The 25,539-nt window shown below is 43.1% G+C and overlaps 1 protein-coding gene across 1 annotated transcript in view; it reads right to left on the bottom strand.

Annotated features, from left to right (window-relative positions):
• GNE (glucosamine (UDP-N-acetyl)-2-epimerase/N-acetylmannosamine kinase) overlaps window positions 1-7,287 on the bottom strand; it is a 53,028-nt gene extending 45,741 nt beyond the window's left edge. The window contains exon 1 of the mRNA XM_053204931.1: window positions 7,161-7,287. Within this exon, the coding sequence (XP_053060906.1) occupies window positions 7,161-7,211 (51 nt within the window). The 5' untranslated portion in view covers window positions 7,212-7,287. The remainder of the gene's footprint in view (window positions 1-7,160) is intronic.
• Between the last annotated feature and the right edge of the window lie 18,252 nt (window positions 7,288-25,539).

The following is a 25,539-nucleotide window of genomic DNA, read 5'->3' as shown; positions in this document are numbered from 1 at the left end:
TGACCATTTGGTAGTGGCTGCTGAGAAAACTGCGTGGAAAATGGAAAAGACTGTGTTCAATGGAAAAGAGTCTTCTGGTATCTGTTATGTTGTTTTGGGGTAGGATGGGAGGAAGGCAGGGACGGTGCCACGTACTTGCCATTCCTGCCCTTAGCCAGTGTCATGAAGAAATCAAGACATGGAAAAAATTGAGCAACTAATCACCATATTACGCTGGATATTTCCCCTTTAATAAATATCCTTTCGTTAACTGTTCCCCTCACCCTACTCTGTATCTCAGGCACAACACTTTTAATTGCCGGAATCTCTTGAGGATATAAAAAAGATAAAACACATCTTACAAACCAGATATCACTGCGTAAGATTGTTTATAGCCTAACCAAGTCATATAGGCACCTTCATAGAACAGACAGGATTTCTCTTACTGCTCTGACGAGGCTACACTTCATAGGGGGAAAAACAATTCTTTTCCCTTTAGGAAAAGCACATAAGGATTAAGGTTACATTGACTGAAAATAACTCAGTAACGTCCTAAACTGTATGCCAACTTCAGGTTTGCAAGAGCATGAGCTGGAAAGATATGCTTACAAAGGTACTGATTAAGGTATTCATAACAAGAAGAGAGGCCTTTTGAAATTCATATTTCAGTATTCATCACTATTCATTAATCACTATTCATATCCCCAATGGCTAATCAGTGTATTATGTCAGCCAATCAGCTTTTTAGAGCACCTGTGGTTGTGAGCCATCCCTGGGCCAGTTTTCCCAATTATAGAAGAAAAGTACAAATAAATGCAATGACCATGTGTTTGCTTTTGTGAAATGTTGCCCTTTTTTGGGATCTTTAAGTCTATCTTTATTTTTTTTTTTTAAATACTTATTTTTGAGAGAGGGAGAGTAGAGACAGAGAGAGTGCACGAGGAGGGGAGGGGCAGAGAGAGAGGGGACAGAGGATCCGAAGCGGGGTTCTGCGCTGATAGCAGAGAGCCTGGTTTGGGGCTCAAACTCACAAACTGTGAGATCATGACCTGAGCCAAAGTCGGATGCTCAACCGACTGAGCCACTCAGGTGCCCTAAATGTACCTTTCTTTATGAGCTATGAAAGGATCATATTTCAAACCAGTAAATAATTTTATTTGTCTGCTCAGGGAATGTGGTAAGCCAGAGACAGCTCAGCCATCCCTGACCAATCGGAGTCCACAAAGTTTAATTTGCACAGCTCTTCCAGAAGAACTGGAAAAGTGTTAAAAACTAGTTTGTCTTTAACCTTGGCTCCGTTATAAAAAGTTAGATCAACAAAATTATGTTCTAAAATACCTGCTTATTAAAGACTTCTGAGAGAAGGATATTCTTTTGGACCTAAAAGGAGCTGGCTAAAATGAACAGCGCTCAATACCAGCAACAAGCCTTTGGGGAAACTTCATGATTTCTCAGCATAGGCTGAGGAACCAGCCGAGATACTGGTCCAAACCCCCTGGAGCTGAGGAATAGCCCCCACCTGGTAGTGAGCCTGCAGCTAAGGATGAAGGTGGGTCCCACAGGGACATTCCCTTGGACTGAAGTGGGCTCCTTCATACTTGTGTGAATGCTTGAGACACATCCAAGTACACATAATTAACGTCTATAAATCCTAAGCATGAGCATAAAGCCTCAACCTTTCCCTTCTCATGACTTTCATGCCCCTACCCTGGAACGAATCCAATCCAACCTTTCATATCATTCTGTGTTTCTTCCCTGCCCTGCTTCCTGTCTCCAAATGTGGGTATTTCCTAAGGATTACGCCTCTGCCCCCTGTCCTCTACATACTCCATCCTTCAGTTTTATTCACTTTCAAGTCTTCCATTTTGACTTCTGTGTAGATAATTCCGTGGATGCACACTCTAGCCTGACCTTTCTTCCTAGTTCTAGGCCCATGTCCCAATTGCCTGCTAGACTTACCTCAAACTCAATATATAAAATTTGATTCATTATTTTTCCTCTTGACTTCCCCATGTCTTTTAATGGTACCAACTTGCCACTTGCATTCAGACTCAAAAGCACGGTGTCATTGTAATCTTCTCTCTGACTTTTAATATCCAGTGTCTCAACTTCTTCAAAATGGTTTTGGATTTGTTTTTTAAAGTTTATTTATTTATCTTGAGAGAGAGAGAGAGAGAGACAGCAAGCATGGGTGTTTGTGTGTGCGGGGTGGGGGGGAAGGCAGAGGAAGAGAGAGAGAGAGAGAGAGAGAGAGAGAGAGAAAGAGAGAGAATCTCAAACAGGTTCCATGCTGTCTGCGTAGAGCCCACATGGGGCTCAATCTTACGAACTGTGAGATCATGACCTGAACCAAGATCAAGAGTCAGATGTTTCACCAACTGAGACACCCAGGCATCCCTCCCTTTTTTTTTTTTGCAGCTACTCTTTCTTTCCTATTCCTACTATCACTATCTTAGTTCATCCTGTTATTTCCTTAATTCTTTTTTCTTTTTTGAGAGGGAGAGAGAGAGAGCAGGGGAAGGGCCAAGAGAGAGAGGGAGAGAGAGAATCCCAAGCAGGCTTCACGCCCAGCACAGAGCACAACATGGGGCCCGGTCCCATGATCTGTGAGATCACGACCTGAGCAGAAATTAAGAGTCTGATGCTTAACTGACTGAGCCACCTAGGTGCCCTTATTTCCTTAATTCCAAATTGCCTACATTTTTATGTTTCATACCTAAAATCAAGATTTATCTTATAATCAATGTGTGCATTTCATGTAGAATTATTTTTATTACAAACTCTGTTATGTCAATAGTGTCTTGGAATTAGGAAAACATGGCATCTTAGACCTAAATTACTGTGCCTCTACCTGCTCACCCAGCCTGTGTTCCCTTGCTTTGTAATCTGTCCTGCACATTACCACCTGGTCAATCCCCCCTTAAAGGACTGCTTTCATGAAGTCATTTCTTTGCTTAAGAAAAACTTCAGTGGCTCCCCATTCCCTGCTAGGCAAGGTATGCCTAGGACATCAACTTTGGCTTTGAAGGTCCCCCAGAATCACACCCTGACCTCTTCCTGTCACCCACATTTTGTCCTACCCAAATCCTTTTGTCCTGAACAGATCCTTCTCTGCCTCACTTTGTGTCGTTGCCCACAATGAGAAGGCCTTCATCCCTCCAGCTACTTACATGCCTACTCATGCTTCAGGTCCTATCTCTGTTTTAAAACCTAATCAGAACACCCTATCCCAAAATAATCTCTTCTTCTTCTAAATGCCTGTAGCATTTGTCTTGATTACTCATTTCACACTTAATTACCTGGTATCTTTGAATGTATATATTTATGACTGTAAAATAATGGATCTGATCTTTTATAAGGAACCTAAGAAAATTGGTCACTTTAGTTACTCACTCTCTATGTCCTATTTTTCTCATCAGATCAGAAATTCCTTGAAGTTTGTTCTGTTGGGTATATTTGTCTCCCTGATAGTTCCTTGAACCATGACTTATGTAAGAAATGCAATCTGGGGGGTGCCTGGGTGAGCTTCCGACTTCAGCTCAGGTCATGATCTCATGGTTCATGAGTTCAAGCCCCACATCGGGCTCTGTGCTTACAGCTGGGAGCCTGGAGCCTGCTTCAGATTCTGTGGGTCTCCCTCTCTCTGCCCCTCCCCACCTTGCGCTATTTCTCTCTCTCTCTCTCTCAAAAATGCATAAACATTAAAAAAAAAACTTTTAAAAGAAATACAGTCTGGGGCGCCTGGGTGGCTCAGTCAGTTAGGTGTCCAACTCTTGATTTAGGCTCAGGTCATGATCTCACAGTCACCAGGCTGTGTGGTGATGACATGAAGCCTTCTTGGGATTCTCTCTCCCTCTCTCTCTGCCCCTCCTCCACTCGTGGGTGCACCCATACACGCACTCTTTCTCCCTCTCACAAAATAAAGAAATAAACATTTTAAAAAAGAAATACAATCTAATAAGCATTGAGTGAAATGGGGGGATCCTATCTCTTATCAAAGAGTCATTGCCAGTCAGCTGGCTGGCTCAGTCGGTACAGCATGTAACTCTTGATCTCAGAGTTGTAAGTTTGAGCCCTATGTTGGGTGTAACGATTACTTGAAAGAAATAAAGTCTTAAAAAAAAAAAGTCCCTGTTCCTTTCTCTATGGCTAGTCCATGTCACTTGGATTCAACTTCCCCATCTCCCCTCCTCCAGCACCCAAGCTTATGATCTTACTAGTACAGCACCAATGCTCGGACTTTACAGGGGATTCAGTGTAAAAAAAGCATGGTGCGTTGAAGAACAGGGGAAACTTAATGGTGTTATACGCTGGATGTGGAGGCAGAAAGCAACGAGATGCAGCTAAGATATGGGGTAAAGCCAGGTCAGTGAGGGCCTTGTAGGATGTCTTGCTGAGGAGGTCAGGCTTTCTTTCTCCTCGCTAGAACGGGCAGGTTTTGTAAATCAGGGGAGTGACGTGAACAGATTTGCTTAATTACAACTGTGGAAGATGGGTCGGGAAGAGGGGGAAGGACTAGAAGAAGGCAGACCAGTCAGGAATCCTATTTCAGGACCCGAATTAAGGTGGTGGTGTGGGAACTAAGAGGATGGAATCAAAAGAATGTGGAGAAAGCACGGACCGAACTTGATGGCAGAGATGAGATGGGAGGCCTGATGATGTAGGAGAACGACTGAGGTTTCTATTTCAAGCAGCTGGGTGGCCAGCAGAGCCGTCTGAAACAGAGAAGGAACAGGTTCTGGGATGGGCTGGAGGCGGTGATAAGATAGGATCTCTGATTTGGATATGTTGAATTTACAGTGCTTAAAGGGCATTTTCCTTTGATTGGGGACCTAGAGAATGATATGGGTCAGAGATTCCTATTGTGATACGCATAATTCATCCAACAAAATTCAAATCTATTTTGAAATACACCGCCTGGCACACTCTAGCCCAAGGCACCCAACTACATTTCTTGTTCTACCTGTTTCGCCAGACATTTTTAATGCCCCTGATGCCCAGCCCAGTTTGTTATACTTTTACTCCTGGCCGGTTCAGCACGCTTTTTCTAATATTCTACATATAACAGTTTTCTAAGTCCTAGATGATTAGACTCTTAGACATTATCAGGGTATAAAACTCTGTGGAGACCCAGAGACTTCAGTGTGTTGTGTGCTATGTCAAACATTCAGTGGTGTTTTCCTGGCCAGTTCCCTCTTTACCCACTCATTTTTTCCGATTGCCCGGGCCCTTAGTCTTTTCTGCCCTTCGGCGGCTCTTCTCTTAACCCCTTCTTTACACTTGTCACTGCCTCATTCTTCCAACTTTGTACTTCCCAGGCTTCCATGACACCTGATTTCCTGCCCACCCGCAACCTCTCTGGCTGCTATCCTTCCTCAAACCACTAACCCCCAAAGCTCATGTTTTCTAGGAATTCCCTTCTTAGCTTACACTCATCTCACTTCCCTATACACCTAAGGTGACCTCATCCACCTACATGGCCTCACAAACTAGCATTTTAGGTTTTTGCTAAATGTGAACCTCCAGCCCGGTCTTCTCAGTCCAAACCCAAATAACCAACTCCTTTCAGGACATCTGCGTTTGACTGTGTTCCACCGGCACTTCAAATCCACTTGCCCAAAAGAAATTCTCTTCTCCTCCATAAACTTGGGCTTTCTCTACTCTAATTCTCCGTGAAGGGTATCATCCTCCACCCAGTAACTGGGAGGCTTCTTCGACTCCTGCCCCATTAGCTCTCAAATTCACTCTGTCATGAAATCCTATTAATTTTACATTTTAGATAGGCATCTTTCGAGAAGAGAACATGGTGTGGTTGAACATAATAAGGGAGGGACAATAATATGTAGAGGAGACTAGCGTGACAGGAGAGAAGTTTTGTTGAGGAATACTGGAAAATATGGGTGTAGTATTAAGGGGAAGAGTATCTTGAAAGGGAGCTTAGAAACTACATACAGTATTTCAGAGTTGATGTGGTTGTAGAACCACCAGACATTAGGCAGATGGGTGAAATGGTAATTTCAAGGCGCATCAAAAAAAAAATTAGTCCCATGAAAAATGGGAGTCAGAACAACCATTACCTTTGTAACTAAAGACAACCATTTCTTAGATTTCATTGAAGACATGACAGGGGAAAAAAAAAAAAAACCTAAGAAGTTCCAACTCAGAACTCAGAAAATCTGACCTTGAGCCTAAACGTAAGTGCAACTGCTACAAAAAAATAAAGATAATAAATTCTCAGTGAGGAAGGCAAATTGAAATTAGGCATTAATGATACATAGCTGGAAGTCGACTGTGTTGACAATAATTGCAAGAATGATGTTATTTGATTGAAAACTGCTCATAAACCATTCCTTAACTGTAGATGATCTTTATTTTTTTAAATATTTTATTCTTTTAAGTAATCTCTATACCCAATGTGGAGCTTGAATTCCCAGCCCTGAGACCAAGAATCTCATGCTTTACAGACTCAATCATCCAGGTGCCCCTATGTGATCTTAAAAACAAACTATATATATTTTGTTGTTGTTGTTTAATAACCAAATTGAAATGTGATAATTCCTAAAACATCTGGATTTCCATACACCTTAATAAAAAATTGAAGTTAAATAAGTTACATTATAATATACTACAGTATATGACATAGATATATTTTAATAAACATGGTAATTTCCATTATCATTGGATACTAATTAACTCAGAGTAAACACACTCTTCTCCCCCATGTGGTTAGTCAATAGTTAAATAATTGGGAGAGAAAGGAGTATCAGCTGGGCCCCTCTATGCATCATGTACCAAAAACAAAGGAGAAAGTAAAAATAGTTGCAACAAACATCACACTTTGGGGAATAAACTGCATTTATGAAGCAGAGTTTCATAAAGTAAAAGCAAACCCACTTTATCTGATGAAGACATTAGGAATCTGAGGGAAAGAGTTCATTTTCAGCTCAGTTTAGAAATGCTAAGGAGACTGGGGATTTCAGCACAGTAACTGAGAAATAAATAGGAACCACAGAATGACTAACCTGAGTTAGCAGTAAAAAGAAGACGTTAGGAAAAAAAAAAAAAAAAGATGGCTGGGACAGACTTAAAACCAAAGCTTTCCTCTTCTTCCTTGTAATGTCCTCATTTTTTCTGACTGCAATTTTCATGATGAAGCTCTATCGAATTGCCAAATTACTTACATGAGGTCCTTGAAAACATAACTTCCAGTGAGGATACACATTGATTTCCATCCCGGAGCAAAAAGCTTTGTAGCACAAGCTCTGGACCTGGTGTTGTTCAAATTAATGAACAGGGCAGCTGTTTGTTCTCTTGGCTTAGCTGCCACAGAGCAGTCATTAATAGGCATCTGAACTCCAGACTAAATCTTGAGCCCCGCCTCTCTGAAAAGGAAGACCAAAAAAAAAAAAAAAAAAAAAGATTCTAAATTCTTCCTGTATTCCTGGACAGTAGCTTGAAAGTATGAGAACAGTCAGTGTCTGTTACTTCTCTGTTTCTACCATTTGATTCTAGGTTCCACTAGAAAAAGTATTTTCTTCTGAGTTTATTGAAGGTAGAAACAAAAATCTATCAGAATCCCAACTGATGTACTACTCGAGCAAAGGAATAAAGCAAAGAACTTAAACTAAAATTAAATTGAAACTAAAATAATTTAAAAATTTAATTGAAACATTAAACTAAAATTCAAGGAGGGTTTCAAGGTTTTTAATAGTCACAGACCTCAACAGATTTAGAATCCTTAGTTTCATGAGATTGAAGGAAAAATCAGTACTGTTACATTTTATTTAAGCTAGGTAGAATAGAAAATTATTGCAACATTTTATCAAGGATGTACCTTGCACTTTTGGTGCTCAGGAACCCTTGCAGCCAGATTGGTGGCAAAGGGTATAGGCTGATCATCTGCTTATTTCCATTTCATTGGTGTGTGTTCATTTGAACACATCACCAGCCTAGCTTTATCTACTACACAACTTTACATTCTACTTTGGAATACTTTATATCGCTGTTTTTAAAACCAATGAACAGGGGTGCCTGGGTGGCTCAGCCAATTGGGCTTCCAACTTCAGCTCAGGCCATGATCTCATGGTTTGTGAGTTCGAGCCTCATGTCAGACTCTGTGCTGACGACTCAGAGCCTGGAGCCTGCTTCAGACTCTGTGTCTTCCTCTCTCTCTGTCCTTCCCCTGCTCATACTCTGTCTCTCTCAAAAATAAATAAGCATTTATTTTTAGTTGGTTCAGTCGGTTAAGCGGCTGACTTCAGCTCAGGTCATGATCTCGCAGTCTGTGAGTTCGAGCCCTGCATCAGCACAGAGCCTGGAGTCTGTTTCCAATTCTGTGTCTCCCTCTCTCTCTGGCCCTCCCCTGCTTGCTCTCTGTCTCTGTCTCTCTCTCTCCCAAAAATAATAAGCATTAAAAAATTTTTAAAAATAAACATTAAAAAAAATTTTTTTAAAAAACAATGAACAGTGGGAAGCATATACACTAGCATAGGCTAGCACATTTACTGAACCAGCGCAAGCTAGCACAAATCAAAAATGAAATTGGTTTTAGGGCGCCTGGGTGGCTCAGTCGGTTAAGCCTCCGACTTCGGCTCAGGTCATGATCTCACGGTTTGTGAGTTCAAGTCCTGCGTCGGGCTCTGTGCTGTCAGCTCAGAGCCTGGAGCCTGCTTCGGATTCTGCGTCTCCTTCTCTCTCTGCCCCTCCCCCACTTGTGTTCTGTCTCTCTCTGCCTCTCAAAATTAAATAAATGTAAAAAAAAAAAATAAAAAAAAAAAGAAATTGGTTTAAAGACTCCCAATCAAACAAATAAGATCAGAAATGAAAGAGAAATAACAACCAATACCACAGAACTACAAAAGATTATAAGAGATTATTAAAAAAAAAACTTTTTTAGAGAGACTATTACGAAAAATTATACACCAACAAATTGGAAAATCTAGAAGAAATGCAGAAATCCCTAGAAACATATAACCTCCCAAAACTGAATCAGGAAGACACCAAAAATTCAAACAGATCAATTAGCAATGAAATAGAATTAGTAATCAAAAAACTATCAACAAACTAAAGTCCATGACCAGATGGCTTCAGACATGAATTCTACCAAACATTTAAAGAAGAGTTAATACCTTTTCTTCCCAAACGATTCCAAAAGATAGAGAGAAAGGAAAGGTCCCAAATTCAATCTACAAGGCTGGCATTACCTTAATAGCAAAACCAGACGAAGACACTACAAAAAAAGAAAACTATAGATGAACACAGATGCAAAAGTCCTCATCAAAATATTAGCAAACTGAATCCAATGATACATTAAAAAAATCATTCACCATGATCGAGTGGGATTTATTCCCAGGATGCAAGTCTGGTTCAATATTCACAAATCAACCATTGTGATACACCACATTAACAAGAGGAAGAATAAAAACCATATAACCATTTCAGTAGATGCAGAAAAAGCCTTTGACAAAGTACAATATCTACCATAAGAAAAATTCGCAACAAAGTAGGATTAGAGAGAACATAGCTTAACATAATAAAGGCCATATATGAAAGACCCACAGCTAACATCATCCTCAGTGGGTAACAACAGAACTTTCCCCCTAAGATCAGGAACAAGACAAGGATATCCACTCTTACCACTTTTGTTCAGCATAGTACTGAAAATCCTAGTCAGAGTAATCAAACAAAAAGAAATAAAAGGCATCCAAATTGGTGAGGAAGAAGTAAAGCTCTCACTATTTGCAGATGACATGATACCATATATGGAAAATCCTGAAGATGCCACCAAAAACCACTAGAACTGGTAAATGAATTCAGTGAAGTTGCAGGATACAAAATCACCGTAAGAAATGTGTTGCATTTGGGGTGCCTGGGTGGCTCAGTAGGTTGAGCGTCAGACTTTGGCTCAGGTCACGATCTCATGGGTCGTGAGTTTGAGTCCCGTGTCGGGCTCTGTGCTGACAGCTCAGAGGCTGGAGCCTGCCTCAGATTCTGTGTCTCCCTCTTGTTCAGCTCCTCCCCCCCCACTCTCTCTCTCTCTCTCAAAAATAAATAAACATTTTTTAAAAATTAAAAAAAAAGAAATGTGTTGCATTCCTACACACTAATGATGAAGCAGCAGAAAGTGAAATTAAGAAAACAGTCCCATTTACAATTGAACCAAAAACAATAAAAATATCTAGGAATAAACTTAACAAAAGAGGTGAAAGACCTATACTCTGAAAACTATAGTAACACTGATGAAAGAAATGCAAGACAATGCAAAGAAATGGAAAGACCTTCCATGCTCACGAGTTGGAAGAACAAATAATGTTGCAATGTCGATATTATCCGAGGCAATCTACACGTTTAATGCAATGCCTATCAAAATAACCACTGTTCACAAAACTAGAACAAATAATCTTAAAATTTGTATGGAACCACAAAAGACCCCAAATAGCTAAAGCAATCATGTAAAAGAACAGAACTGTAAGCAACACAATCCCAGATTTCAAGATACACTACAAAGCTGTAGTAAGCACAACAGTATGTATTGGCACAAAAATAGACACATAAATCAATGGAACAGAATAGAGAGTCCAGAAATAAACCCGTGATTATATGGCCAATTGATCTATGACAAAGGAGACAAGAATAAACAATGGGGAAAAGGTAGTCTTTCAACAAATAGTGCTAGAAAACTGGACAGCTACAAGCAAAAGAATGAAACTACCACTTTCTTATGCCACACACAAAAATAAACTCAAAATGGATTAAGGACCTAAATATGAAACTTGAAACCATAAAATTTCTAGAAGAAAACATAGGGAGTAATCTCTTCGACATTGGCAATAGAAACATTTTTCTAGATATGTCTCCTTTGGCCAGGGAAACAAAAGCAAAATTAAACTGTTGGGACTACACCAAAGTAGAAAGCTTTTGTGCAGTGAAGGAAACTCAATAAAACAAAAAGGCAACCTACTGAACGGGAGAAAATGTTTACAAATGCTATATCCAATAAGGGGTTAATATTCAAAAAATAGAAAGAACTTACACAACACCAAAAAAAATTCCAAATAATCCAATTAAAAATGGGCAGGAGACACTAACGGTAGACATTTTTCCGAAGACATACAGATGGCCAATAGACACATGAAAAGATGCTCAACATCACTCATCATCAGGGAAATGCAAGTCAAAACCACAATCCAATATCTCACATCTGTCAGAATGGCTAAAATCAAAAACACAAGAAATAGCAAGTGTTGGCGAGGATGTGGAGATAAACGAACACTTGTGCACTGTTGGTGGGAATGCAAGCCGTTGCAGCCAACAAAAATAATGAAAAAAAGTTTGCAGAAAAAAACGAGGTGAAGAACTTACAGATATGAAAACAATCTATAAAACCACAGTAATTATAACAATGCAGTACTGGAGTGGGAATTTATTTGTCTAATAAATTAATGAAAGAGGATAGAGTCCAAAAATTTATCTGTGTACTCATGGGATTTTAGCATATGGTAAAGGCAGAATTTCTAAATAGTGGGAAAATGAAAGAGTATTCAGAAAGAGGAGCACCTGGGTGGCTCAGTTGGTTAAGCATCCAACTTTGGCTCAGGTCATGATCTCGGGGTTCATGAGTTTGAGCCCCACATCAGGCTTTGTGCTGACAGCTCAGAGCCTGGAGCCTGCTTCAGATTCTGTGCATCTTCCTCTCTCTCTGCCCCTCCCCTGCTCACACTGTCTGTCTGTCTCTCTCAAAAATAAACATTAAAAAAGAAAGAAAGAAATAGTACTGGCACAATAAAAGAGCCACAAGAACAAAAAAATGAAGTGACTTCCTACCCCATACCATACTCAGAAATAAATCCAGACTGATTCAAGACCTACATTATGAAAGCACTAAAAGAAAACACAGGGCAGTATCTTTATAACCATGGGATGAAAAAGAATCAGTATTCATAAGCAAAAACAGATTTTATTAAATAGAAATTCAAAACTCCTCATAGTAAATGACTAGAAAACATATTTGCAACATATACCATAGACAATGCTTAACTGTAATATATAGAATTTCTATAAATACAGGATTAAAAATAAGGCTAATAGACAAAAAAGAGTAGAAACACAGATAATTCTTAGAAGAAGAAACACAAATATTCCAGTAAATATTTGATGGGGTACCTAAGTGGTTTAGTCGGTTAAGCTTCCAACTCTTGATTTTGTCTGAGGTTGTGATCCCAGGGTCATGGGATCCAACCCCAAGTCAGGCTTCATGTTGACCCTACTTGCGATTCCTTCTCTCTCCCTCTGCCCCTCTCCCCTGCTTGTACTCTCTCTCTCTCTCTCCAAAATAAAATTAAAAGAATAAAAATAATTGAAAAAGCTTAAAAAAAACTAACAAAACCCACAAATATTCAAGTAAATACTTGAAAAGATCTTCAACCTCACTAGTTCTCAGGGAAACATAAATGAAAACAAAGACAGAGTAATTATCTTTTGCCTATCAAATCTTCCAAAGCTAAATTGATCTGGGGACACCTAAGTGGCTTAGTTAGTGGATCATTCAACTCTTGATTTCAGCTCAAGTTATGGTTCCAAGGGTTTGGGATTGAGCACCCCATCAGGCTCTGGGCTGAGCATGGAGCCTGCATAAGATTCTTTCTCTCTCCTTCTGCCCCTCTTCTCTACTCGTGTGCTCTCTCTAAAATAAAAAATAAAATGAAATAAAATGATTTGATAATATATAATGATGGCAACGATGTTGGCAGAACAAGAACTTTCATTCTCTGCTAAGAGTATAAATGGTTGCATCCTTCCTAGGGAACAATTTGGCAATATCTATCCGTTTTTTTAAAGTTCATTTATTTATTTTGAGAGAGAGAGAGAGAGAGCGTGCACGCGTGCATACTTGAGCAGGGGAGGGGCAGAGAGAGGAGAGAGAGAATTCCAAGCAGGCTCCTTGCTGTCATCGCGGAGCACGACGAGGGGATCGAACTCACCAACCATGAGATCTTGACCTGAACTGAAACCAAAAGTCCATCAATTAGCCAGCTGAGCTACCTAAGCACCTCATCATCTAGCGGTATTTTTAATTTTAATATATATACTATTTGATTAATCACTGCCACTTCTACTCATCTATTACACCTATGTACCTGCAAATGCATACAAAGATACTTGTACAATCATGATCATTGTACCTTTTAAATAAACTGGAGATACCCTAAATAACTCTAATAAGAGACTAGGTAAATAAATGTAGAATATCCATACTATAAAATACCATGTAATTGTTAAAAGGAACATGTATGTCTGCACAGTGAAGGAAACAATCAGCAAAACTAAAAGGCAACTGACAGAATGGGAGAAGATATTTGCAAATGACATATCAGATAAAGGGTTAGTATCCAAAATCTATAAAGAACTTATCAAACTCAACACCCAAAAAATGAATAATCCAGGGGCTCCTGGGTGGCTCAGTCGGTTGAATGTCCAACTTCGGCTCAGGTCATGATCTCGCGGTCCGTGAGTTCGAGCCCTGCATCGGGCTCTGTGCTGACAGCTCAGAGCCTGGAGCCTGTTTCAGATTCTGTGTCTCCCTCTCTCTGACCCTCCCCCGTTCATGCTCTGTCTCTCTCTGTCTCAAAAATAAATAAACATTTTTAAAAAATGAATAATCCAGTGAAGAAATGGGCAAAGACATGAATAGACACTTCTCCAAAGAAGACATCCAGATGGCCAACCAACACATGAAAAAATGCTCAACATCACTCATCATCAGGGAAATACAAATCAAAACCACATTGAGATACCACCTCACACCTGTCAGAATGGCTAACATTAACAACTCAGGCAACAATAGATGTTGGCGAGGGTGAGGAGAAAGAGGAGCTCTTTTGCACTGCTGATGGGAATGCAGCCACTCTGGAAAACAATATGGAGGTTCCTCAAAAAATTAAAACTAGAACTTCCCTACGACCCAACAATTGCACTACTAGGTATTTACCCAAGGGATACAGGTGTGCTATTTCAAAGGGATACATGCACCCCAATGTTTATAGCAGCGCTATCAACAATAGCCAAAGTATGGAAAGAGCCCAAATGTCTGTCATGGATGAATGGATAAAGAAGATGTGATATATATACATCATGGAGTATGTGTGTATATATATATATATATATATATATATATATATATATATATATATATATGGAGTATTGCTTGGCAATCAAAAAGAATGAAATCTTGCTGTTTGCGACTATGTGGATGGAACTAGAGGGTATCATGCTAAACGAAATTAGTCAATCAGAGAAAGACAAATATCATATGACTTCTCTCATGAGGACTTTAAGAGACAAAACAGATGAACATAAGGGAAGGGAAGCAAAAATAATATAAAAACAGAGAGGGGAACAAAACATAAGAGACTCTTAAATATGGAGAACAAACAGAGGGTTACTGGAGGGGTGTGGGAGGGGGGATGGACTAAATGGGTAAGGGGCATTAGGGAATCTACTCCTGAAATCATTGTTGCACTACATGCTAACTTGGATGTAAATTAAAAAATAAATTAATTAATCTAAAAAAAAAAAAAGGAACACACGTGGAACACTTCTAGGACACACTGTTAAATGAAAAAGGAGTATCAGGGATGCCTGTGTAGCTCAGTCAGATAAGCATTAGACTTTCGATCTCAGCTCAGGTCTTTATCTCAGGGTCATGAGTTCAAGCCCGAAATTAGGCTCCATACCGGGCATGGAGCCTACTTGAAAAGAAAAGGAAAGAAAAGATAAGGAAAGAAAAGAAAAAGGAACATCAAAACTATATGAATAGTATGATCCCATGTATGTAAAAAAGAAATCTAAACTATATTCTATACACTTGATAGTTATGTATACATATGTCAATAACTATTGTAGTCACGAAATCACATTTTATTTCCAAAGCAATGTAACATTCAAAAAAGCACAATTCAAATAGGATTTCCAGTCTTCACTTAAACCTATTATAGATTTATAAAATTCAGATATATAGTCTTTACTATTTAATTATTTTAGTATTATGATACACTCGACTATTCTTTTTCCTCTTTTTTGCTTTTCCATATAAATTTTAGGATCAACCTGTGAAGTTTCATGAGAAACCCAACTGGGATTTTTATTGGTTTAATTCATTTTTAAGTTTTTTCTGTCCCTGTATACTGAAAGCTCTTTGATGAAAAGAGGCCATGTCTGTCTTGTTCTCACTGTGCTCCTAGCACCTAACCCAGTGTCTGAAGTACAGTAAGTACTCAATAAATATTTGTAGAATGCTTGGATGGATGAATGAATGAATGAATGAATGACCTATAATAGCGTAATTACTCAACATAAAATGTTTTGCGGGAGTTTAAATTTTTATCTTCACTGTATAGTTAATTACAGGAAGAAGTTTTAGTCTATAGTTAAATAATTTACTGGTTTGTAAACAACAGAAATGTACTTCTCACAATTCTGGGACTGAAAGTCTGAGCTCAGGGTACCAATATAGCTACGTTCTGGTGAAAGCAAGCACTGTGCTAATTCTTCTAATCCCTGAGGGCTCCACCCTCATGATCTCATGTAATCCGAACTACCTCCCAGAGGTCCCATCTCCTACCACCACGCTTGGGGGGTACGGTTTCAACATATGAGTTTTGGGGGAGACACAAACATTTGGTCTCTAAGAATGCCTCATAAGATGGGCCCCCTTCTTCCTTGCCCCGTCAACATGGGGAGGCTACAGGGGTGAAATAAATGATATGGCACAGTGAGGCAGAAGAAGGCTGGAGCTGAATTTCTCAGAAGTTCATCAAAGAATTCATCAAAGATTTCTTTGATGAAATTTCTCAAGCTCTTTGATGAAAAGAGGCCATGTCTGTCTTGTTCTCACTGTGCTCCTAGCACCTAACCCAGTGCCTGAAGTTCTCATCTTTCTCAGCTACTCTTGACTCACGGTCGTTCTCAAGGGATGTAGTTCCATCCCCAATGGGGTATATTTTTAAATGGAGCGGGGAGGGCCTGGGTGGCTCATTCAGTTAAGCATCTGACTCTTGGTTTGGGCTCAGGTCATGATCTTACGGTTCATGGGATTGAGGCTCATGTCGGGCTCCGCACTGACCGTGTGGAGCCTGCTTGGGATTCTCTCTCTCCCTCTCTCTGCCCCTCCCCCTGCTGTGCATGCTTGCACACACTCTCTCCCTCTCTCTGTCTCTCTCAAAATAAATAAATAAACTTAAAACAATGTGTGTGGAGGACGGGTGTTATTTTCCACTGTCACAAGGGGGAGTGGGTGCTTTTGGTTTTCACTGGGTGAGAACTTTTGTCAATGCCAGAAACTCTCTTGCCCAACAAGAAATTTTCCTGTCCCAAAAGGCAGGACCATTCCCACTGGGAAATTCTGCTGAAGTATTACGCCCACTCTGTTTTCACCACACGTAGAAAGCTTAAGGAATTTGTACTTATATAGAAAATAATAGAAATGTCTTCTGCCATTTCGTCGGGACATTCAAGGGTGTCATGCCTCATGAGTCTCCCGCCCCCAGGCACAGAAATTCCTAGTGAACCATTATATATTGACAGATTATGAAGCAAGCCATGGTTTGAATTTAAAAGCAGTGTTGCAATCAGAGAAACCAGCTGGGCCACCAAAGAGGATTTTTAAATAACTCAATTTTTTTTTCTTACATTTGCCAAAAATGACTAAGGGTGTACAAAACCCTCAGCAACACTCTTCCGTTAAATCTCCACACTTCATTCCCAACTATTTCCTCACATCCAGTCTGTTCCTCTTCACTTACCTAAAACCTCTCGGGGAAAAAAAGTCCTCCTCTCCCCTCCCTCCTTTTCCAGTCTCTGTCACAAGGCTCAGCCGTGAGGGCTAAAACTGAAAGAATGTTCTCGTCGCTGGCTTGCAGGCTGGGGTCTGCGAGTCAGATGGCTCAGCTGTGAACAGAGTAACTCTCCTACATCTGCCCTTTGGTCTCTCTGATTATCAAGTACACACAAGGCTGAGGATGAGCCCGACTGGGTAAAGATACAACAAGCCACTTTTGGGGGGCCAGCTCCCCTGGTCTTTGTCCCACACACCAGAAAGGACAATACAGAAGCCAGCTGGCTGCTTCTGTAGAAAGGTAGGACACCCGCTTTTGAAGAGCCCATTCTGGGCTGCAGCTGAGCAGTTTAATGCTCTGAAGGTCTATTTTGAGGGGACTGAGGCAGAAGGCCCCTCACCGCATCAGAACCTAGAAGGTCTTAAGAAATCGTGTCACCAGGGGCGCCTGAGTGGCTCCGTCGGTTAAGCGTCCCACTCTTGGTTTCGGCTCAGGTCATGATCTCAGAGTATCGTGGGCTTGGGCCCGGCGTCGGGCTCTGTGCTGGCAGTGTGGAAACTGCTTGGGATCCTCTCTCTCTCTCTCTCTCTCTGCCCCTCCTCCACTCACGCTGTCTCTGTCTCTCTCAAAATAAATAAATAAAGCTTAAAAAAAAAAAAAAAAAAGAAATCATGTCAAGATATCCTCCCAGAGAAGTTGGGGAGGGGAGAGATGGCCCACAAGCCTCCCATCCCCTCATGTTAAGGTGCCTTTAAACATAAACACACATAAAACAAGGTTTTCTATTGATCCATTGACAAAAACGTTGTGACCAGAGATGTGCAGGAACGTAACCTTACATTTCCCTTGGGAGCAATAGTATTCACTGATTCAGTATCCACAGTCACCTCATAGAACATAACTACTGCAAGTAACGAGAACAGGCTACATTATTGTGAATATAGGGGTATAGTTTGGGCTTCACACACAGCCCTGGCAAGTGTCTCAGGGCCCCTCTCCCTTCCCCAGGGTCCCCAGACCATACTTTGAGAACCACCGCTCGGTGTATGCTATGGCACTTCCGGTAGACTGTAAACTCCATTAGGGTTGGCCACAGCCGTTTTCTTCATCTTTGTGCTTCCAAAATCTTGTATAATGCCAGGCACATAGTAGACACTCAGCAAATAAGTAAATAGTGAGTTCAATGAAAGTGAGATAATTTCTGCTATGATTACCCCCATGATTTCTGATATAAATGGGGGTAAGAGCACTAAAAAAAAAAAAAAAAGCTGAGAAAGATAAGAATGGTCTCTTTGGTGCTGAAGGTCAGTTCAGTCTTAATCTTCATGATTTTATGTCTAGAGTAGATTATTTGATCGATTAAAAGTAAATAAACATGGGGTGCCTGGGTGGCTCAATCGGTTGAGCGTCCAACTTCAGCTCAGGTCATGATCTCACGGTTCCTGGTTTGAGCCCCGCGTCCAGCTCTGTGCTGACAGCTCAGAGCCTGGAGCCTGCTTCGGATTCTGTGTTTCCCTCTCTCTCTGCCCCTCCCCTGCTCACGCTCTGTCTCTCTTTGTCTCTCAAAAATAAATAAAACATTAAACAAAAATTTTTAAGTAATTAAACACATTTTGGATTATTTAAAGTGACAACTATATCAAAGATATAAAAGAGAATTTTTTTTTTAAAGAAAATCAGATGTGGAGACAGTATACTCTCCCATCCTCAAAGAGTATAATAAATTGATAAATAAATACCAATCTCTACTGATGAAATATCTTGATTATTGAAGTGAGTGGATTTTACAGTGTGAAGTCTTTTTCGTGATGCAGGATTTGAAATGAGGCCTGCCCTTACATTTTTCCAGCGGCTGTGGTAACGGTTATGTAAATTTTAACTATTCTAGTTTGGAAAACATACCCTCATTGTTCCCTATCTTTTCTTATACAAACATGCCTGAGCATCGGGTCTGAGGTTTTCATGAAGAACAATCTCTGACTCCATGGGTCGAAGTCAGCCCACGCCCTCCTTTCGTTTGGTACCTGGCTTCTTCCCCAGCAAAGGCCAACAGGTGAAGTGCACATTCCAAAGAGGCTCCACAGTTCCATCGGTCCCGCTGCCCCCCCCCACACGGGGGTGTGGGGTGTGCTCGTACCCAGGGAGACCGAGGAGCAGGCACCTCGAGGATTCCTGGGCCTTGGTGGCCGCGGGCCACGTATCTGGAGAGGTGAGAGGGTGGGAAATGACTGAGCTGACAGTAAACCTACGGAGGGTAGGACTTCTGGGGGCATCAGGAGCAGACACACAACACACGCTTGCTGACTTGAGACGGTGACAGCGTGGGGGCCCAAGGCCGAGCAGAGAGCCTGAAAGACACCATCCGCGCTATGTCCCTGGAGACGGGCAGTCTGTGAGGCCTGAGGCGGGCAGGCTTGCAGGGCTGGGTGGGCAGGAGGTTCGAGGGCACTAGAGGCGAAGGGTCCTGACGTGGGATGGGGGCCTGGACTCAAACCACCCAAGTAGCAGAAGCCGGGAGTAGGAGGGAAGGACTGCTTCTAGCCTTTTCTCACAGGTGGGCAAATGTGCAGGTGATGGACCACAGCAGAGAGGTGGGCAAGAGGGAGCCTCCGGCTATTTCCTGGTGGCATTCGTTTCCTATGGCAGCCAACAAGTTACCACAAACTGGGGGCTTAAAACGACGACAAGTATTCCCTCCCAGTTCTGGAGGTCAGGAGTCCAAAATGGAGGTGCCGGCAGGGCCACGCCCCCTCCGGAGATTCAAGGGGAGATTCCTTTGCCTCTTCCAGCTTCCGGGGGCTGTAGATGTGCCTTGGTTTCTTTGGCTGTGGCCACGTCACGCTCACCTCTTGTGCATCTTCACATGACCTTTTCTTCTTCCGTCTTTTGTAAGGATGCTTGTCATTGGATTAAGGGTTTATGTCGGAGGATCCAGGATGTTCTCATCCCAAGATACATAATTACACCTGCAAAGGTTCTTTTTTATCAGTAAGGTAACACTTACTCACTGGTTCCCAGGGTTTGACGTGGACATATCTTTTGAGGGGGTGTGATGGTTAATTTCATGTGTCAGCCTGGCTGGGCCATGGTGCCCAGATATGTGGCCAAAAATTATTCTGGATATTTCTGTGAGGGTGTTTTTGCATGAGATTTACATTTAAATCAGTGGACTTTGAGTAAAGCAGACTGTCTTCCACGATGTGGGTGGGGCTCGTCCGATCAGTTGAAGGTCTGAATGGAACAAAAGGCTGACTTCCACCAAGCAGGAGGGAATTCTGCCAGCAGATGACCTTTAGACTTCATCTACAATATTGGCTCTTCCTGGGCCTCCAGCCTAACTGCCTTTGGACTCAAACAACAACTCTTTACTGAGTCTCCAGCCTCTCAGCCCCTTCCATCGGGGAGGTTTTGGACTTGCCAAGCCTCCACGATCATGTGATCCAATTCATGAAAATAAACCTCCTTATTATCTATCCGTATATTGTGTATCAGCTCTGTTTCTCTGGAGAACCCTGACTAATCCAGGGGACTATCACTAGATCTACTACACCAATATCCCTTCTGTGACACTGCTTCTCAGACCTGAATAGGCACGTGATTTTGCTCAAGTGCAGATTCTGATTCAGTAGATGTGGAATGAGGCCCAGGATTCCCCATTTCTAACAAGCTTCCGGGTGCTACCGGTCAGGGTGACCAATGTGTCCCAGGACTATCCCAGTTTTAGCGCTGAAATGTCCTTGTCCCCTTGTCCCTCAGCCCCAAGCCAACCGAGTTGGTTGACGACCCTAATACTGGTCCAACGGCCCGCACTGTAAGCAGTAAGGAGCTAGAGATCCCTGTGAAGGGGGGACTGTGAAACTTTGAGGCCCTTCAAATATGGGGATGAGTGTAAAAGTATCTTGCCACAGGTAAATCCCTAAGTAGTTCCCAGCATGAGGAGCCATGGGTGGTTGCAAACTTACTGAAGGCTTTCCTTTTCCAGGGTTTGTATTTCTTTTAATTTTCGATCATATCAAGATGAAAGTTTCAGTCAGCGTGATTTCTTATCACATCCCCCACAGTGGCCTCACCAACAACTTCGTGGAGACAGAGAACCTCCCAAGGAAACTCCCTCATGCTTCCTCCCCTAAGCTGAATGTTTTCTAAACACTGACTCACCCTCTTCTCCGTGCCTGGCAGAGAGTAAAAGGAGCCAGGCAGAGGAGTCAGCCAGAGCTGTGTTTGAATTCTGCCTCTGCCATTTGTAGTTGCTTGACCTTGGGCTTTTCTAAGGTTGATGATACTTCCGAAGGGAGAATATTCAGAAGACTGTTGCCAGGTCGAAGGGGACCTCTATGCAAAATGCACACCCAGCACCTGACACTCAGTGACACTGAGTGTCACCCAGTGAGCTCCTTCCTCTCCCCAGGCCCGGGCAGAATGGGACACAGGCGCTCGTGGGCGGAGGGCAATGGGAGAGACCGTGTGTCTCAGTCTGATGACTGCCCTATCTGCTTGTAATATTGTTTTACTTTTATTTTTCCTGAAATCAACTTCAAATCGACTCTTTGTTTCTCTTTACTTAACCTTGAACTAGCGAATAATATTTGTGACATCATGGGTTTAACTGACTAATTATATATTTTTCCAACGCACAGATCTTTAAAAGATATGGAGTGACTTTTATGCTTTCCATAGGATTACCATGCCAGTTAATAGATTTTTTTTCCAACACAAATGATAATGAATACATGTAGCCATTCATTTAGCAGATAGTAGAGTTAGAACAGCCTGGCACAAATCTAGGCCCTCAAGCACCCATGCTGAGGCAGTCGGCCCCAGACCCCCCTTGTTCCTGGGACTAAGATCCATGACTTGCCACACTGGTTAGGAGGGTCTGTTATGTGTTTACCAAGAAGCCCAGGCAGAGTGCACTCGATCCCAGGCCTTGGGTGGGAGGCTTTCTTGCATTCAAGTTTATTTATTATTATTATTTTTTTAAGGAATCACGACACCCCATGTGGGGCTCCAACTCACAACCCTGAAATCAAGAGTTGCACGCTCTACTGACAGAGCCAGCCGGGCGCCCCCAGGAGGCTTTCTTTTGCCCTTCCACTGCCACGATGCAGTGGAACGGAGGGAAGTTGAAAGGGCTGGGGGCTGGAAGGTCTATTTGAAGGCCTGAGCATCTTGTTCTTACTTTCTCATCTAAGTCTTCCTTATAGGTAAGTGCCACAAACAATCGACTCAAGCCTGCTGTGTGGGTTTGGCCGTCTTCTGGGTGTGTGTGTTCCTCTCTCTCTCTTTGCCTTCAGTTCCTCTTTCCGGGCGGTTGCAGAGTAAATTGGCTCAGGGCCACGGCGACTGGGTAAGCCAGCCACACTTACCCTCTTATCTTTTCCTCAGGGTCCTACATCCTTCTCATAACATTGCTTGGGGCTCCAGGTCCATGCGCTGAGATGCCAAGGTTCGGATATGGGGGTGGTTTGGGAGATGCCAGCTCTATGCTAGGCCAAGAGCTCCACCCGGCTTTGTCTGACTGTCAGATGTGCGTGCTGCTTCAACACAACAGACTCTCACCTCAGTCTGATTTTCCAAGGCTCCTCCTTCACTGGGACTGGGGCTTGCTCAATCATCCCCCTCGTCTTTTGCCTTTTCAGTCCCCTCCTCTCCCGACAGGCCTTCCTATCTGTGTACCAACGTGTCTCTCTAGGACAAAAACAAACACAATCAACCCAAACCAGTTCTCGATACTGTAGCCACTTTGCATGGGGGGAGGGGCATCTCCTTCCTTCCTCTCGTGACATAATATTGTGAGAACAGGTTACACTTAGGGTTTCCACTCGCCAGCCACCCGCTTTTCCTTGACTTGTCCAGTCTGCCTTCGGGCCCCACCGCTCTCCTGAAACCGCCATCTGAAAAGTCAGCGCCATCTGAAAAGTCAGCACCCTTGTCCACCTCGGCAGCCCGTGGTGGCGCATTGACCCTCCTTTGGCTGTGGCACCGGGGGGGCCTTGTGTGGCTCCTTTTCAAGGCTTTTCCTGACTCATCTTCTGCCCCCAACCCCCCCCCCCCGATGAGGGCAGCCAGGGGGCTGTTTTCTGGTCTCTTTCCCTGTCTCCCTGCACTCATCAACCCTCTCAGAGCAGCTCTGGCCGAGCTGCCCTTCCACACAGTGTACCTTCAGCCTTCATGAGACATTTTCTCTCTCATGTTCCATTCTCATGACCCCTCAGAGCCCAGAACTAAAAATAGAAATGTTGAAAGCCACGTGACAAGGCCTCTGAGAAGGTCATTAGGAAAAACCCGGGGTTTCAGAAAGGAAGCATGATCCACGGGGAGTCAGGTGGTTCAGAAGAACAAGAAGATTCATAACGAATGAGACATAGCAGACCAGCCGCCTTGCTTTCTGTTGGCAGGAAGCAAACTAGTCAGCTGCCTGGGGCACTGTGTAGACAGGGGCCCCTGGTTCCACATGGGTGTCAGTCTGAGCTGGTCAGGATAGACTTACTGTCAGGAGGGAGACCTGGGGGTCAGGTGAGAGTGAAGTAAGACCGTTTACCGTAAAGACTTGTGGGTGGGACTTAGGGAGAAGGAAAAGCCCCTGAGGCACCGTGACCGTTTCAGAGTGACCCGAGACTCAGGTAAGGTCAGGAAAACAAAGGCCTGAGGAGTGTTCCTGTGACAGCCCGTGGGCAGCCCCCTCCCCTGCTGCCATTCCAGGCTCCTTCAGCACCCCGTAGCCCACCTAGTGCTCTCTGCCGAGACCTGGAGGCCCTTACACGCACTCCTTTTTATCAGAAGGTGGCAGAAACCTCTTTCAAAAACATCAGCGGCTTCTCTGCCAGTGGGGAAACAGGTGTCCTGGGGAGGGGTGACAGGTGTTTTCCCTAGAGCTGTACTCACGGGTTGCTGGAATGTGAGCCCCAGGTCCTCCCGATGACTTGGGCAGAGCTGCCAGAGTGTAATGAGGGGGTTGGGGCGCCTAGGTGGCTCAGTCGGTTGAGTGTCCGACTTCGGCTCGGGTCAGGATCTTGCGGTCCGTGAGTTCAAGCCCCGCCTCGGGCTCTGTGCTGACAGCTCAGAGCCTGGAGCCTGCTTCAGATTCTGTGTCCCTCTCTCTCTCTGCCCCTCCCCTGCTCATACTCTGTCTCTCTCTGTCAAAAATAAAATAAACATTAAAAAAAAAATTAAAAAAAAAAAAAGAAGAAGCGGGCGGGCCACCCCGTCCACCCCATTACAGCAGTGGTTCCCAGAGCCAGAGCGGACGGGTAGGCTTCAGGCAAAACTAGGAAGGAACCCACCCCCCAGGCTCTGATTTATTATCAACAGGTGTTTGTTGTGAAGTTGCAGCACCTGTAACACATTGGTCTGGGCCAGTGTGTGTGTGTGTGTGTGTGTGTGTGTGTGTGTGTGTGCGCGCGCGCGTTGGTTGGGGGATATATTGATGAGAGTATAAAATAAAAGACACAGATACAGAGAGGAGGAGCAGAAGATTCAGAGGGCGGGGCTGGGTGAGAATTGAAGCCAGGAGAGCGGAGCCAGGGGAGGCATGAGACCCACAGACGCTCACGGCCTCCACCAGCAGATCTCCTAAGCGTGGGATCTCCCGGCGCTGGCCTGCGTTTTCCAAGAGATGGTGTCCCAGAGGAAGAGGCGTCTATCACGTGGAAGACAAAGAGGACTATGGACCAGGGAGGTCGGACACGGACAGGAAGAGCCCATGGCCTGGGAGCAGCAGGGGTAGAATAGGGGCCCCAGGGGTGATGAGAACACCAGGCGTCATCCCCGCCTTCCCTCTGCCCCCTCATCTCTCTGCTGTTAGAGGGTGGGCCAGAATCGAAATGAATAATTTAAACCTTTTCCCGCCAGATGTTTTTCCCTCTTAACAATAAACTTTTTTTTTTCAATGAAATACAGAGGCAGGAAAAGAGAAAAATGTAACTGCCTAGCTTTTCAATGTTAGCATTATGCCATTTTGCAGTAAGTCTTGTAATGAGATTAATATCACAGATAATATCACAGAGGGGTCCGCCCTTCCTGTTTCTAAGGGGCGACTCCATTTCCTTCAGCTTCTTGTCGGGGGAGATGCCTTCTGGCAGAGGAGCACACGTCCCTTGGTACTCGAAGGCAGGCACTAAAGTAGACCCTAAATTCGCTCTTTCCTGCTCAGAAGGGGAAGCAGACAGCAGAAGGTGGATATGTGGGAAGATCTGTTGTTAACTGAGGTGTAAAGAAACAGGATGTGTAAATATCTCTACCCGTGTCACTAAGAGCACAGCTGAGCATTGGCACCGGTTTTACTCATTCATGACTTTAATCTTGTTGGTTATCCGCTCACTCACATATTTATTGCATTTGCACCCTTATTTATGGTATACCCTTTTTAAAAAAAGTTTATTTTTGAGAGAGAGAGAACGAGCAGGGGCAGAGAGAGGGAGAGAGAGAGAGAATCCCAAGCAGGCTCTACACTGTCCATCTAGAGCCCAACAGAGGGCTCAAACCCACGAACTGTGAGATCATGACTTGAGCCAAAATCAAGAGTTGAATGCTTAACCAATGGAGCCACCCAGGCGTCCCTATGGTGTTCCCTTTTAACCACTGGGGTTCATGAACCATTACTGTAATTTTCCACTTACATAACATGATCTGCCGATGGGTGTTACCATACTTACTCAAATATTTCCTGCTCATTCACCTGCAAAATTAGGACAATAATACCTCTTTCAGAGATTTGCTGGGGATTAAG

Source organism: Acinonyx jubatus, chromosome D4 (assembly GCF_027475565.1).
Source record: "Acinonyx jubatus isolate Ajub_Pintada_27869175 chromosome D4, VMU_Ajub_asm_v1.0, whole genome shotgun sequence".
In the NCBI taxonomy this organism is placed as follows: domain Eukaryota; kingdom Metazoa; phylum Chordata; class Mammalia; order Carnivora; family Felidae; genus Acinonyx; species Acinonyx jubatus.
The sequence above is the reverse complement of the archived record's forward strand: the minus strand, read 5'-3'. Positions and strand labels throughout refer to the sequence as shown.